The sequence below is a fragment of the Camellia sinensis genome, chromosome 2 (genome assembly GCF_055761805.1).
Source record: "Camellia sinensis isolate YWXY chromosome 2, ASM5576180v1, whole genome shotgun sequence".
NCBI classification, from domain to species: Eukaryota; Viridiplantae; Streptophyta; class Magnoliopsida; order Ericales; family Theaceae; genus Camellia; species Camellia sinensis.
The window spans coordinates 105,533,775-105,548,635 of record NC_138962.1 but is presented as its reverse complement, the minus strand read 5'-3'; the positions used below and the strand labels follow the sequence as shown (position 1 = coordinate 105,548,635).

The window sequence follows — 14,861 nt, the reverse complement described above, 5'->3', positions numbered from 1 at the left end:
ATTAAATTTTTCAAGAGTAAAATCGTCAATTTGATAAAATATAAACTAATTTGACAAAAATAAATGTCAAAAAAAATATTTTAAATTTTTTAAAAATTATTTTTATCCACCAATGATAAAATTATGTAAAATTAATAAAAATTACATAATTAATTTTTTTAAATTAATTTTACATGATCATTATCCAAACACATAATAAAAATTAATTTATTAAAAAAAATAAATAAATGTCTAAAAGATTTATCAATTTTACATAATTTTATTTTTAGTAGGTAGAAATAATTTTTAAAAATTCAAAAATATTTGTTTGACATTTATTTTTGTCAAATTAGTTTATATTTTATCAAATTGACAATTTTACCCTTGAAAAATGTAATAATATCTTCAATTGTTCTTATTTGAAACAAGATTCAAAATTTATGATCAAATTTATCACAATTAAAAAGTCAAGGCGCAAACTATAGGGACTATTTATGTAATTTGCCCTAAACATTATTCATAAAAGAGGGTGGCCCCTCTCTCTCTATTCCTATCCCTTCGTAATCACAGCCACCAATCAAAATGTAATGTTGACCATGTAGCACAATCTTCAACAACTACTCACTTGCAGAGCTTCTTTAAACTGTTTGTTTTTGATGAGTTTCTGACTTTTCAGATCCTTTACAATTCCAAAGTTGTTTGAAGTTTGCAGAGTTTCAGTCTGTTTTTGATCTCTGTATTGCTTCGTTTCTTACCTTTCATATCTTTTATCTGCCAAAGTTGTTCCAAGTTTGTAGAGGTAGCAATGAGATGAGACTCCATTATTATTATTGACTTCTTTTTTCTTCATACCCCTTCTTTCACCAATTCCTCATTTTGACTCAATTTCTTACCTTTACCACCAAAGTTTGTTCCAAGTTTGTAGAGGTTCTTCAGTCTATTCTTGATATCTGTATTGCTTGGTTTCATTACCTTTCCTTCTTTCAGAACAAACACCATGGATGTATTTGGGATCTTTATCTCTCCATTTGTGCAAGCCATGGTTGATAAATTGTCCTCTTATTTAATCAACTTAGTGAGCACAGCGGAAGTTGGCACTAGCATCCAGAATCTGAAGAAGGCATTAGAGGATTTAGAGACTCTGTTGGCTGATGCAGAGAACAAACAAGTGTACGACAAGGATATCAAAAATTGGCTAGAAGAGGTTCAACCTTTGGCTTACGATGCAGATGACTTATTGGATGATTTTGCCACTGAAGCTCTCGAAAGGAAGCTAATGGCGGAGGAGACGACAATGGGAAGAAGATCAGCTAAGTTTCCACGCCTCTCTTCTATTGTTCCATTCAATTTAAAAAATGGGTCTAAGCTAAATGAGATTACTAGTCAATTACAAGAAGTTGCTACAAAAGGAAAAGATCTTGGTTTAGATAAAAGACTTGTTGGGAGGATGTCTACAGGTCTATGGCAGAGATCACAAACTACATGTTTGAAGGAGCCTCACATTCATGGCAGAGATGAAGACATGAAGCAAATTATCGAATTGCTACTTGGGGATGCACCTACTGCAAAAAGGTTTGATGTAATTCCTATTGTAGGCATGGGTGGGATCGGCAAGACTACACTAGCTCAGCACATTTACAATCACGACCGAGTGGAAAATCATTTCAATCTAAAGGCATGGGTATGTGTGTCTGATGACTTCGAAGTTATGAGAATAACAAAGGCAATTCTTGAGTCATTCACTCACAGTTCATTTAATTTTAGTAACTTAAATGAGGTTCAAGTTCAACTTAGCAAAAGGTTGGCAGGGGAAAAGTTTTTGCTTGTCCTAGATGATGTGTGGGACTACGGACGTGATGGGTGGAATTTGTTACAATCCCCATTTAGAGCTGGAGCACTTGGAAGTAAAATCATTGTGACAACTCGAGACAGAGGTGTTGCAAAGCAGATGGGAATGGATAAATATCACAATTTGCAGAACTTATCATATGGTGATTGCTGGTTAATCTTTTCCCAACATGCATTTCAGAACAGAAATATTGAGGAATACCAAGAATTGGAATCAATTGGTAAGAAAATTGTTGAGAACAGGTGCAGAGGCTTACCCTTGGCAGCGAGGGCCCTTGGCAGCTTATTATGCTGTAAACAAGAAGAACATGAATGGAAAGAGATACTAAACAACAATATATGGAATGAGGAAAGTGGCATTCTCACAGCGTTGAAATTGAGCTACCTTCATCTCCCTGTCCATTTGAAGAGGTGCTTTTCCTACTGTGCAATTATCCCAAAGGACTACGAATTCATGGAGGAGGAATTAGTCTTGCTATGGATGGCTGAGGGTTTAATTGAGGAACCAAACGGTGGAGACCAAATGGAATATTTAGGCCGCAAGTATTTTCACGAATTGGTGTCAAGATCATTTTTTCAACCGTCAAGTGGTAACAAATCGCAATTCATAATGCATGACCTCATTAATGATTTGGCTCAAGATGTCGCAGGGAACAAATGTTTTAGGTTGGAGAATTATTTGGAGTATGGCAGGCATAACAAGATTTCGAAAAAAGCTCGACATTCATCATACGTTGGTAGCCATTATGACGGAATCAAAAAATTTAAAGTTTTTGATGATGCCAAATGCTTACGAACATTCTTACAGTTTTTTCCACCGAGTACGTATACATCGAGGTACTTGTTTCATGATTTGTTGCCAAAGTTAAAATGCTTACGTGAGTTGCGTTTACATTGTTATCACATGGATGAACTACCAAATTCCATTGGAAATCTAAAGCATCTACGATACCTTGACGTATCCCATTCTAATATTCAAAAGTTACCTGAGTCGGTGGTAACTCTCTACAATTTACAAGTCTTGTTTTTGAAATTTTGTGGACTACTTCGGAAGTTGCCTCTAAACATGGGAAGGCTAGTAAACTTGTGCCATTTTGACATGACTGGCGTGGATATTTCATCATCAGAAAAGATGTCACTACATATAGGTAAATTAACTAATCTCCAAACGTTGTCAAATTTTATAGTGGGTAAAGATTGTGGGCGTAAAATAGGAGAGCTGAAAAACTTATCACACATTCGAGGGGCAATACACATATCAAGAATGGAGAATGTCAGTGGTGTTAAGGATGCAATGGATGCCAATTTAATGTCTAAGGAGGAGTTAAAAGAGTTATCACTAGAATGGGATGAATCTCACCGTTCACTGAATGACATAGTTGAGAGGAATGTGCTTGACGTGATGAGGCCTTTCAAATTGTTGGAACGACTCACCATCAGTGGGTATGGCGGTACAAAATTTCCAAACTGGGTTGGAGATGTTTCATTCTCCAAAATGGTGTTCATGCGATTAAAAGGTAGCAAATGTTGCAGATCTTTGCCACCACTTGGACAACTACCCTTGCTTAAAGACCTTTACATTGGAGGAATGAGTGCAATAGAGCGCTTGGGTTGTGAGTTCTATGGGCAGCAGTGTTGTGCCAAACCTTTCCCCTCTCTAGAGAGACTGAGCTTTGAGTTTATGCCAGAATGGGAGGATTGGTCTGCTTTTGAAACAGAGGGAGTTCAGCCTTTCCGTCATCTCAGTGAGCTTTCCATCATAAATTGTCCCAAACTTGTTGGAAGATTACCAAATGATCTTCCTTGTCTCAATTCTCTCAAAATTGATGGTTGTCCGCAGTTGTTGATTGATGTTTCGAGCCTCGTTCAGCCATCACTTGCATCCTTGTCAATGAATAATGTTATGCTCCCAAGCCTTCCAGCACTCTTAGGGACGAAGAACACGATTGAACTTGGTTCCCTCACCTTGGATGTTAGCCGTGTCACAGTTCCCGACTCCCTCTGTGATCCAAGCACAATTGATGAAGAGTTACTGGCTACTGAAATGTCTAAGCATTTGACTTCAATAACTGCTTTGAGCATTTTTCATGTTGAAAAATTGGCGTTCCTACCAACATGGTTTACTCGAGATTTGATGGGACTCGAGAAATTGGAGATTGGTAACTGCGAAGAACTCATAACATTGTGGCAGAATAAGGTGGGAATACAAGTATGTCTCCCTTCCCTCTGCCATTTAAAGATTTCTCATTGCCCCAAACTTGTTTTCTTGTTTGAAGAAGAGCAAGAAAATGGAGGAGAAGGTTTGAAAAAGCAGCAACATGAGAGGCTGCCTTGCATGACGAGACTCGAGTATTTAACAATTGAAAAGTGTGGAATGCTGAAGAAACTGCCACAAGATCTGCACACATACACATCTCTTGGGGTGCTTAGAATTGACGGTTGTGCAAGTCTGATCTCTTTTCCAATGAAAGGTTTGCCATCTATGCTGAGAGAACTTGGGGTTTCAGGGTGTGATGCTTTGGAGTCCCTACCCGAGTTGATGACACTCAATAATCTGCAAGAGTTGCAGGTTTCTAGGTGTAAATCACTCACATATTTATTGTCAAGAGGTGGGCTACCATCCACACTAAAACAACTTCGGATTGATTCGTGTAAAAGTCTGGAGTCAATTTTTGCAGAGGAAGGGATCAAAATTGATTGTCCATCTCTTGAAAATATTGAAATTTGGGGTTGCAGGAGTCTCAAATCTTTACCTGAAGCCAATAATCTCAAGAATCTCAGTGCATTGGAGATATGCGGTTGTTCTAATCTGGAGCCCCCGTCACTTGGTGGTCGTGATGAGAACAACAACATCAACCAACTCACTTGGCTTCAAAAGCTGTGTTTAGTTAATTGCAGAGCAAGAATGGTCTCCTACTTTGTCAAGGAAGGGAGTTTCCCCACCCACATCACTTTACTTCAAATCGGGAATTTGAGAGTGGACGACGTGGGTCAACTTCCAGTTCCGCCTCCATCTCCATTAGAGTGGGGTTTGCACAAACTCTCTTCTCTTACAAGACTCAACCTTCATGGCGGAGGTTGGCCGAGCGGAGATACGGTGTCCTTTCCAGAAGAAGGGATGTTCCTGCCCACCTCTCTCATCACTTTGTCCATCTCTTGGTTCCCAAATCTGGAAAGACTCTCTTATGAGAAGTTTCAAAACCTTACCTCTCTCGAAACACTTCATATCTTGTTTTGCCCTAAGCTCGCGTCCTTTCCAAAGGAAGGGTTGCCTCCCTCTCTTTTGCATCTATCGATCTACGATTGTCCTAAGCTTGCCTCTCTCCCTCTCTTTCCAGAACAAGGCTTCCCTCCCTCGCTTTTGTCACTGGTGATCAAACCATGTAATCCAATACTGAAACAGAAGTGTGAAAAGGGGAAAAAATATTGGCCCATCATCCAATACATTCCTAAAGTAGATTTCGAAGCATAAGCAGCCACCTGCAAGGTACAAACAAACAAATTCAAAATATGTCCTACCATTTTTATTTATTTATTTATATTCTCATTACCAATTTCAGATTTTTATCACAACTGAGGATTTATTTATATTTGCATCCTCTACCATTATAATACAAAAATAAAAAAAGTACAATTAAAAATAATAAATTTAAAATTTAAAATTTGATCTTATACATATCAAATAAGTTGTTTGAGTTTAACATTTAAATTTTTATCAAACAATTTTTCAACTTACAAACAAGCAAACACAAAATCTGTCATACCTATATTAGAGCATGTATATATTTTATATATTAAATTATTAAATATATAATTATATTCTAAAAATTATTTTTTTTCTATTTAGTTAGTTGTAATATATTTGTTAAAATATGAATTTTTGTTGGAGATTGATATCAACTACAAATTGTCTTTATTAAGTATAAATAAATATTATGTAAATATAAAGTACTATAATAAGTTTGAGTTATTTTTCTTTTATTTCTTTAAGATTTATATGCTTGAGAGATTCTATCTCAGTTGAAAGCAAGTTTATTCCTAAAAATGAACGAGTTTCTTGCTAGTTTCTTATTTGAAAGCGTGGAATTGTGTTTCTTAAGAAGCATTACCAAATTAAGAGTTTCTTGCTACTATGGTCTAGTCAACTCAAATTGATCATTTTGTGGCTTCAACTACATCTCCACATCAACTCTTCTATTTTTCACCTGTATCAACACACAACAATGTTTTTACGTTCATTCCTTTTTCTTTTCCTTTCAAATATTTCTTTTTCCTTTTTTTATCTATATACCTCTAAATGGATGAATTTCATTCTCATTTTTATTTTATTTTTACCCTGACTCTACTACAGGCATGTAGTCGTGACTTTGAATACTATGCTCTTTTTGTTGTTCAGCTTGTAAAAGTTTATTTTTCTATATTTTCTCAATTTTCTGTGAAAAAATATAGAAAATATGCCTTGTTTGGTTTAGCTTTGAAAACAATTTTTGAGAGCTCAAAACCCAAAATTTGTTTGGTTTACAATTTTTCCAAAATTGTTTTCAATCACTTTTTCTATCTCATATTCTCTTCTCTCACATCCTGCACATCAATCAACTACTTTTTCTTTCACACCCATCTATTCAACTATAAAAAAATTTCAAATCATTCCAAACTACAAACCTACAAAACTAATTTCAATATATACAACCAAATAAATTTTCAAATTTTGAAAACTCTTTTCAATTTTATCTTTCAAAACTAAACCAAACGCAGCCTTTGTGGATAGTTTAAATGGTGAAACCCACTAACTATTGTTGTTATCACCCTTTTGTTCTCCAGGGCTTTGTTGTTGTGGAAACAAACTTTAGGATGTATTCATACTTACTGTCTAAGCTGCATTGCAAGATTTTGTGCCTCTTTTCAAGGTATGCCAGAATTATTCTTGGTAAAGACTGGCTGCTCTGATTTAACTCAATGCTTTTTGGCTTTGGAGAGAGCTACAATTTTGAATTCAATAGGTCACTATTTTTTGAGTTTGAGTTGTCATGAGTTTTTTTTTTTTAATTTCTTTTCAGAATATATTCATATACTATTGTCCAGTCATGGTAAAAGCTCTCATAAGTAACAAAGGAGTAAGAAATATATGAAGAAAATTGAGAATAAAGTCCTTTCCTGAGACTACAATTGTAAACGCCTCCCTACTGCACATTGTCATGCAAGACTTTTGATCATTAAGGCTTCCATGCCTTGCAAGAAGGGAAATTTTTTTAATATCAAGTTGTATTTTTTAACCATCCTACTTGCATGCTGGACTACATTTGACAGTTACAAAGCCACACATAATCTTGTCAAAATCCATGTGCGCAATCTGTTCTAGTAGTTGGAGGGATTTAGGCTTCCTTTATTAAATGGGAGTTGAGAAGCCATCTACCCTACTTGGAGTATTATTTAGAATTCAAATACTGGGCAAATATTTTAAAAAATATAGGAAACTATTAGAAATTGGTATACCGTATAGAGTTTTTGTGTTTGTTTGTTTAAATTTACATGTTGATTTGTTTAGACTTGTCATGAAGTGGGCAATATGGAAAACAATAAGAATAAAACATAAAGGGAAGTTCATCTAATAATAACAAATAGTTCTCTAATGTTTGATAAAATCAGGTTCTTTTCCGGATGGGGTTGACCAAAGACTGAAGTGTCTTAGCAAACACTAGAGAGAAATCCTCGCTACTTTGCCATTCCAAAAATCTTCCGGCAAACTCCAAAACATGAAATATTAAAAAATGTTTGGAATGAGAGTCTTAGCTTTAGATATCTTTATTCTACTAGATCATAGGATATTTAAAAAATAGTCGATTACACTGTACAAGCTTGGTGCCACATTAGGAAGATATTGCTTATAGTTTGTATTTCCCTAAATGCTATTCATCAGTGAAGGGATAAGCTTGTCATTCATCAATGAAGGGACCAGTTTTGGCTTGAAAATGTAGGGTAGAATATCAGCTTCCAAATCTCATACTGTTTCTGAATTTACTAAAGAAAACTTGTATAATGCTTTCAAAAATGGTATTACAACAGAACATGCAAGTATTAATTCCTACTTGTTTGTAATTTTTAATCTTATCTTTTGAGACCAAACTTTTTCTTAGCTACTCTAACAGGTAAAACACGAAATAATTAAGCTAAAAAAAATGAAAGGACTTCCAAGTAATGATAGTTAATGAAATGATAAAATTTGGCCCTTTACTTGTGGTTTCCTTTAAAAGAGCTTGAGCTTGGTTGCAATTTCAATTTATTTTTTGTTAAGCAAATTTGCTTGCCTTCTAGGATATAACTCATTTCCACTACAATTGTGTTCATGTATATTACTTCAAACATCTTATCAACTTATGGATTTGTTTCCATATCTTGCAGTAAGTTTTTGAGGATGCTTGCAACTTTGCTGGAGAATATGGGGGTTTGTTATGGAAAGATTCAAGGTAGATGGCAAAGAAGGCAGAAATACTAGTGCACATCTGAGAATTCCCGCGTGATCAAAGGCAATAGAAAGCACGGAATAGGAAAGAAAGAAGCAGAGAAGAGAGAAATTGTACATAGTTGCTTTTTGGCTGCTTAGCTTGGTGGGATGGGATTTTAATAAAGCTCTTTGAGCTAAGCAAGGTTGGCAGTTGCTTACTATCCAAATTCAAATTTTCTTGAAGCTAGTTTGAGGAGTAACCCATTGACATTGTTTAGAGGAGTATTTAGAGTGCAAAGTCTTTTTTGGAGGTTGTACTGCACTGGCATATTGGGAATGGAAGGTCTATGAAGATTTGGAAAAATATATGGATTCCAAGGCCTTACTCTTACAAAACTATTTCTGTTGCAAAATTCCTGCATGCTGATGCTAAGGTTTGCTCTCTCATTTATGAAGTTTTCATCAGACAGTGCTTTTTTTGGATTTTGAAGTTGAGTTGATATGTAAAATCCCTCTTTGCCCAAGGCTTGCTTATGATATACTGGTTTGGCGCTTTACTAAAAATGGCCTTTTTTTCTGTTTAGTTGGCATATCATTTGGAGATGGTTTTGTGAAGTAGAGAAACACAGGTCAGGTCAGATGCTGGGAGTTTTGGAAGGGCATTTTCAAAAAAGATTTGGTTGCTGAAATTTCTGAATAAAGCGAAAATCTTTGCACGGAAAACATGTTCGAACATCCTTCATGTTCAATCAAAGTTGAGGAGGTGCAAATTAATTCAATTCAATGACTGTTATTTCCCTTTTGCTGCTGAAGTTTGGTCTTTAAGCCCTCTTTACTCTATTCTAACTATGCCCTGCTTAAAATTTTCTATTCTTGATCTAGGAGTTTAGCCAACAGATGGCTGTATCGCCTTTGGGATTATTCTTTTTTCATTTGCTGGAGTATTTGGAACAATCACAATGATTGGGTTTTTTGCTAGGTACGTGGCTGATTACTTACAAGGTTATAACAATACATAGCTCAAGGTGGCGACTCTTGTTCAGCAAAAACATGTTTCTGTTGGGAAAATGGTTTATAACCATGAGGTTTTGCTAAATTTGGAGCCAAAATTAAGTGGAACCCACTTATTATTTTTGGTCAATCCAAAGGCAAAGTTGTTCATAGCTATGTGAAGATAAATATTATGTATTTGGTTGGTGAAAACCATTTATGGGTGAATGAGAAATCGACACCAAAGTGAGCCATTGGAAATGACTCATGTTGTGGGTTCCTAGAGGGGCTTGGGCCCTAAGGGCACCCAAGTTTTGTAGAGGGGGAGGACCTAGACAAAGGTAACCCTAACTGGTGACCACCATACCCACTGGCTCAAATCTGGGTTGGGTCAAGGTCGTGCGTTGGGTCAAAAGATATTTGTGTATATACTTTTTGCAGAGAATTTTTTAATTATTTTTTTCAAATTTCCCTCCAGTTTTATTTCTTCTTCTTCTTGTTGAACAGGCGTGTCTGTTTAGATTCAAACAAAAAGTTTTCAATGGCAACCCTTTGCCATTGTTGCATTGGTTCAGACCTCTCCGAACAGGTTTCTAACAGCCTATATAAAGGCAATCCATTTCCAAAATTTATTAATTCAGTTCCATCCTGTTTTTTGTCCTTTCTTGCAGTATTCTTCATATTAGTTTTTGAGAGAATTAAGAGAGTTACAGAACATAGGTTTTGATTTGCTGTGCAGAATTGAGTGTAGTGCTGCTTCAATATTGCGAAGATCATTGTATCTTGGGAGATTGATGCCATCATACCGCAAGCACTTGTACGACGGCGAATCTATCTCAATGACAAAGTGTCATACACTCAACTTGATTATCAACTTTGTTAAATCTATTTTCGGTACATAAATTCTGTAAGAAAATTAATTTTATTTGTTTGATTCGTTTATGTTTTTCTTATTGTACACAGAAGATTGTTCTAACAGTTTCCAATTGTGAAATATATTTTTCTGTATTTTCTGAGTGTTTTGTGAAGAAAATAATAGGAAGGATATGTGGACAGTTTAAATCGTGAAATCTACTAACTATTTTTGTTATTACCTTTTTGTTCTAAAGGGCTTGTTGTTGTGGAAACAAACTTTTGGATGTATTCATAATCATTGCCTACACTGCATTGCAAGATTTTGCACGCACTTCTCAAGGTACTTTGGATGCTCTGATTTAAATTAAGGCTTCTTGTCTTTGTAGAAAACTACAACTTTAAATGGAATGGGTTGCTATTTTATGAATTATAGAAATGTCATGAGGTTTTTTATTGAATATATTGATTTACTTTTATCTAGTCATGGTGAAAAATCTCGTATATGATAAAGGAATAAGAGATATATCAAACAAATTGACAAGGAATTTCTTTCCACAGACCACAATTGAAAATCCTCCCTAAGACACACACTTAGGCAAGACTTCTGATAATTTAGACTTCCACGCCTTTACAAGAAGCTAAACTTTGTATAATATCACGTTGTGTTTTTAAACCTTTCTCCTTGCATGCTAGACAACATTTGACAATTATGAAGCCACCTAGTTTGGCCTACAACACACTTTTTGTTTAATGTATTCTTATTGAGTTTTTTTTCTTCTTCAAAATTACATGTTGATTTGTTTAAACTTGTTGGGGAGTGGGCGATATGAGAAAGAAAAAGAAGAAATCAAAAGGGGAAATTTGTTTAATAGTAATAAATGGCCTCTAAATCTTTGATAAAAATGGGTTTCTTTTCCAGATAATGGGGTTGACCGAAGACCAACATCTTATACACTGAAGAGAAATCCGTGGTTACTTTGTCACTCCGGAATTCTTTGGCAAACTCCAAAACATGACATGGTAAAAAATGTTTGGAATGAGAGACTTTCCCTTTAGATATATTTATTCTGCTAGATTGTTAGATATTATATATATATATATAAATTGAAGTCATTGTCATTTACCATTTTCTAGCTTGGTGCCAAATTAGGAAGCCGTTGCTCATTGTTTGTATTCGTCTAAATTCTATTCCTATATTTGCCATTCATTGATGGAAAAATCAATTTTTGTGCTAAAAATGCAGGGTAGAATATCAACTTCCAAATCTTATTGTAGCTACAATTACAAAGAAACCTTGTATAATGCTTTCAAAAATGGCATTATGGAAAAATAGACAAGTATCGATGCCAAGTTGTGTAACACTTTGAGACTCTTATTATTGTACTAGTAGGATTGCTCGACACTCTTATTATTGTACTTGGAGCCTCTTTGGTTCATCTTGGAATATTGATTGAGGTGGTATCATAATGGTAAAGTAGGATTGAACCAAAAACATTGATTCAGATAATTGTCCTATGAGCAGTCTTCACTCTTTTGCCTTTTTTTCTTTCCACACTTTGAATCTGAATGTGAGGCTAGAACCATTGGAAAGCTCATTACGGGACTTTGATTTAGACACAAGAACGACCAAAAATGGAGTCCGAATGACGGAGTTATGCCCATTTGAAATTTGAGTAATTGTGTTAGAAGTAAGTCCGCTCAAGCAAACTTTTGACCGCTCGAGCGGTTTTTTGCGAATTTTAGAGATTCTAGGAACTTTCTTTCACTGCTCGAGCCAAGCTTTGACCACTCGAGTGGTCTGTTTGAAATCTGGCACTTTAAAGTCACTTTTGGCCCACACTTTTCATTCTTTTTTCCTTTCTTCTCTCCCTTTCCTCCATACCCAAAACCCTAGACCTCCAAATCTTGATTTCATCCATTTTTCACCAAGAATCCACCATAGATCTTGTAGTAAAGGTGAAGAACAAGAGAAGATCAACATTTTAACTGATTAGATTGCGATTTCTTCAAGGTTTTTCTTTAGGTTTGCATCTTCTTGTCTTCATTCTTGAGGTAGGGGTACTTTTAACTTGATATATTTGTGATTTGAGATATATATGTGATATTTTCTTAGTTATAATAATGTATGAGATGATTTTGTGATAAAAAGTGGGTTTGTTGAATAACAAGGGGTTTTCCTCCATATTTTGGAAAAGTTTATGCATATCCTTCTTGATTATTGTTAGAAATGGTGAATATTGACTCCTTATGTGTAAAGGAGGGGAAAGCCCAATTTTTTCAAAAACCCTAGTCTTCAAATTTGATTTAATAATGGGTTTGGCCAAATTGACTCTTAAATCTTAAAATTGGGTGAAGGATTATGGAAATGGTGTTAAGATATGAGATTTTTGAAGCTCTGAGTATATGTATTGAGATTGATAAATGTTGAGATTGGAGAAATCTTTTGGTTGTTGATATTATTAATGTTGTTGTGGATTAAACAAATCTTAGAGAAAATTTATTGAAAACTCTTGCATCATGTGCATCATAATTTCTCTTGTGATCCTAAAATTTTGTGGATGATTGGAAAGTATTAGAAGGGGGGGTAAATAGCATATGAGTCTAGGTAGTTGAGTCGGGTTTTGGTAATGGGTTCTGTGTTGTATGTGGTACCCGCGCGAGAGTTAAGGTCCCCAATTGCCCTGTCTTGTGCATATCGCCAGACGAATGTGGGAAAGGTTTTTGGGTGTCTACGAGCTTGCCGTTTATAGAGTCGGCGAATGTGGAAAAACTTGATTTTGGGTGTCCACGAGCCTGCTGTTTATAGAGTCAGTGAATGTGGAAAAGCTGAATTTTGGTTGCCCATAAGCCCGCCATTTTAGGAGTCGGCGAAAGTGAAGAGGGAAGGTTTTGGGTACCTATCGCCCCGCCATTTTTAGAGTTGGCAAATGTGGGAATATTTTTTGTTTATAAATCTATATATGTATGTATGGTTTTGCAGCTCTTGCTTGAGACGTCATAGCGTATTTACCACCCCATGTTTGTAGACGAGACTTTGAATGTAAATCATGCATTGAACATTTTTGGTTTTAAAAGAGAAAATATGGATTTCATCCTAACAAGTCAATGGCATGATTATATGCATCTCGATTATTTATATGTCTTGTTAATAGTATTTCCTACTGGGCATTAGCTCACCCCAACTAACAACATTTTAGGAATTGATGGTGTGACTCCACCCAAGTGACAAGGCAGTGAAAATTTTGAATGGAGCACGTGGGCTCATTGGATGTTATTTGTTGAAGCTCCGAGCTAATGTGTGCTTGGACTGAATGTCCAACCTTTTGCGTAACCAAGGGGTTTCCCTTAAAACTTGTACGCCATTAGGGCACCTTTACTTTTGATTTCTTTAATTTTGTGAACTATAACTTGTATCGTGAACGTAAGATGTAATAGTTTAATATAGTTCAATGAGAATGAGATTTACTTAATGAGAGATAATATTTTTCTTAAAGCATTATCTTATGAGAAATGGATTTATTTGATGGAAACCGGTGAATAATTAATTAAAAATTGACTATATAAAGGTTTATAATTTTTGGGGCGTTACAAGTTATCTATGACTTCATGTTATCTTTTGAGACCTTTTAAGAAATTATGTCGTCTTTTAACAGATAGAGTAGCTAAGACTTTACAATAATAGCTAATGAAATCATAAACTTTGGTCCTTTACTTGTGTTTTTCTTTAAAAGAGCTTGAGCTTGGTTGCTAATTTTATTAACCAAATTCTCTTACCTTTTTTGGATGTTTTGTCATAGGACACAACTATGCCCTTGCAAGTGCATGGAACTCTCTTGCTTGCAGCCTTGGTTACTTTGAAAAGTTAGCAGGTATGTTTTGTTTGAAATAGGAAATGGGTATGCTCTAAGAAGCACATACACGGACACATGACATGACACTAACACGCAAACATACAAATTTTCAAAAACTACAGGACACAACACATTGGGGACACGTGCAAAACATATAATTTTTTACATTTGTTATATGTTATATTTTTAAATATTTAGTATGTATTTTATGTCAAATATTTAATTTATCAAATTTATCAACCTTAGATATGTTTTTTTAATAAACAAAATTAAATCTTTTTTTTTTTTTTTTTGAAAAAAATAATCCTCAACGTGTTCTTAGAGTGTCCTCAGCGTGTCCCTAACGTGTTCTCAGAGTGTTCTTAATGTGTACTTAGCGTGTCCCAACGTGTCCACAACGTGTCCCAAGTGTCCCAGCATGTCCGACGCTTTCCAGCGTATCAACACCTGTATATGACCTCCGAGGAGGTGTTTGTGCTTCATAGTATGCTTTATTTGTTTTGTATTCTTTTTTTGATAAATAGTTTTCTTTTCTTTTCTTTTTTTTATTTGGGTGGTTTTTGTTTTTGTTTTCTTGGTATGTATGTTTGCATGTGTGTGTGGATAGGTGTGAGGTGGGAGTAGTTGATAATAAACAAAGTTTTTTAAGTTATAATTAATGGTGAAATCTTGCTTCTTTTTTTTGCTGATTAATGTGAAATCTTGCTTTCTTTGAAAGCCCTGAATGGGATGCTCTAACCTACTGGAATGTGGATGACTTGGATGGTTATATAGGACTAACTTTATGACTTATATGTAATATGTGGATATGGCTGCTCAAATACCATGAGTTCCACTTAATATATTTTTACGTTTTCTATATTCTCTAAGGCGTAGAACGAAGTATAAAATGCAGC

General features: G+C 35.1%; 1 protein-coding gene across 16 annotated transcripts in view; it reads left to right on the top strand.

The window, feature by feature from the left end:
* The first annotated feature begins 556 nt into the window (after positions 1-556).
* The window catches only part of LOC114302941 (putative disease resistance RPP13-like protein 1), a 29,387-nt gene continuing 15,082 nt past the window's right edge, over positions 557-14,861 (top strand). For 4 of the 16 annotated variants that reach the window (XM_082915379.1, XM_082915378.1, XM_082915373.1 and 1 more), the window contains exons 1-10: positions 557-5,314; positions 6,649-6,734; positions 8,227-8,703; positions 8,854-9,032; positions 9,152-9,248; positions 9,767-9,848; positions 9,999-10,166; positions 10,369-10,454; positions 11,034-11,134; positions 13,912-13,983. In XM_082915379.1, coding sequence (XP_082771505.1) covers positions 977-5,299 — 4,323 coding nt within the window. In that variant the 5' untranslated portion in view covers positions 557-976 and the 3' untranslated portion in view covers positions 5,300-5,314; positions 6,649-6,734; positions 8,227-8,703; ... (5 more) ...; positions 11,034-11,134; positions 13,912-13,983. Of the gene's footprint in view, positions 5,315-6,648; positions 6,735-8,226; positions 8,704-8,853; positions 9,033-9,151; positions 9,849-9,979; positions 10,167-10,368; positions 10,455-11,033; positions 11,135-13,911; positions 13,984-14,861 lie in introns of all 16 variants that reach the window. The other 12 variants (XM_082915375.1, XM_082915383.1, XM_082915381.1 and 9 more) reach the window with 11 other exon arrangements.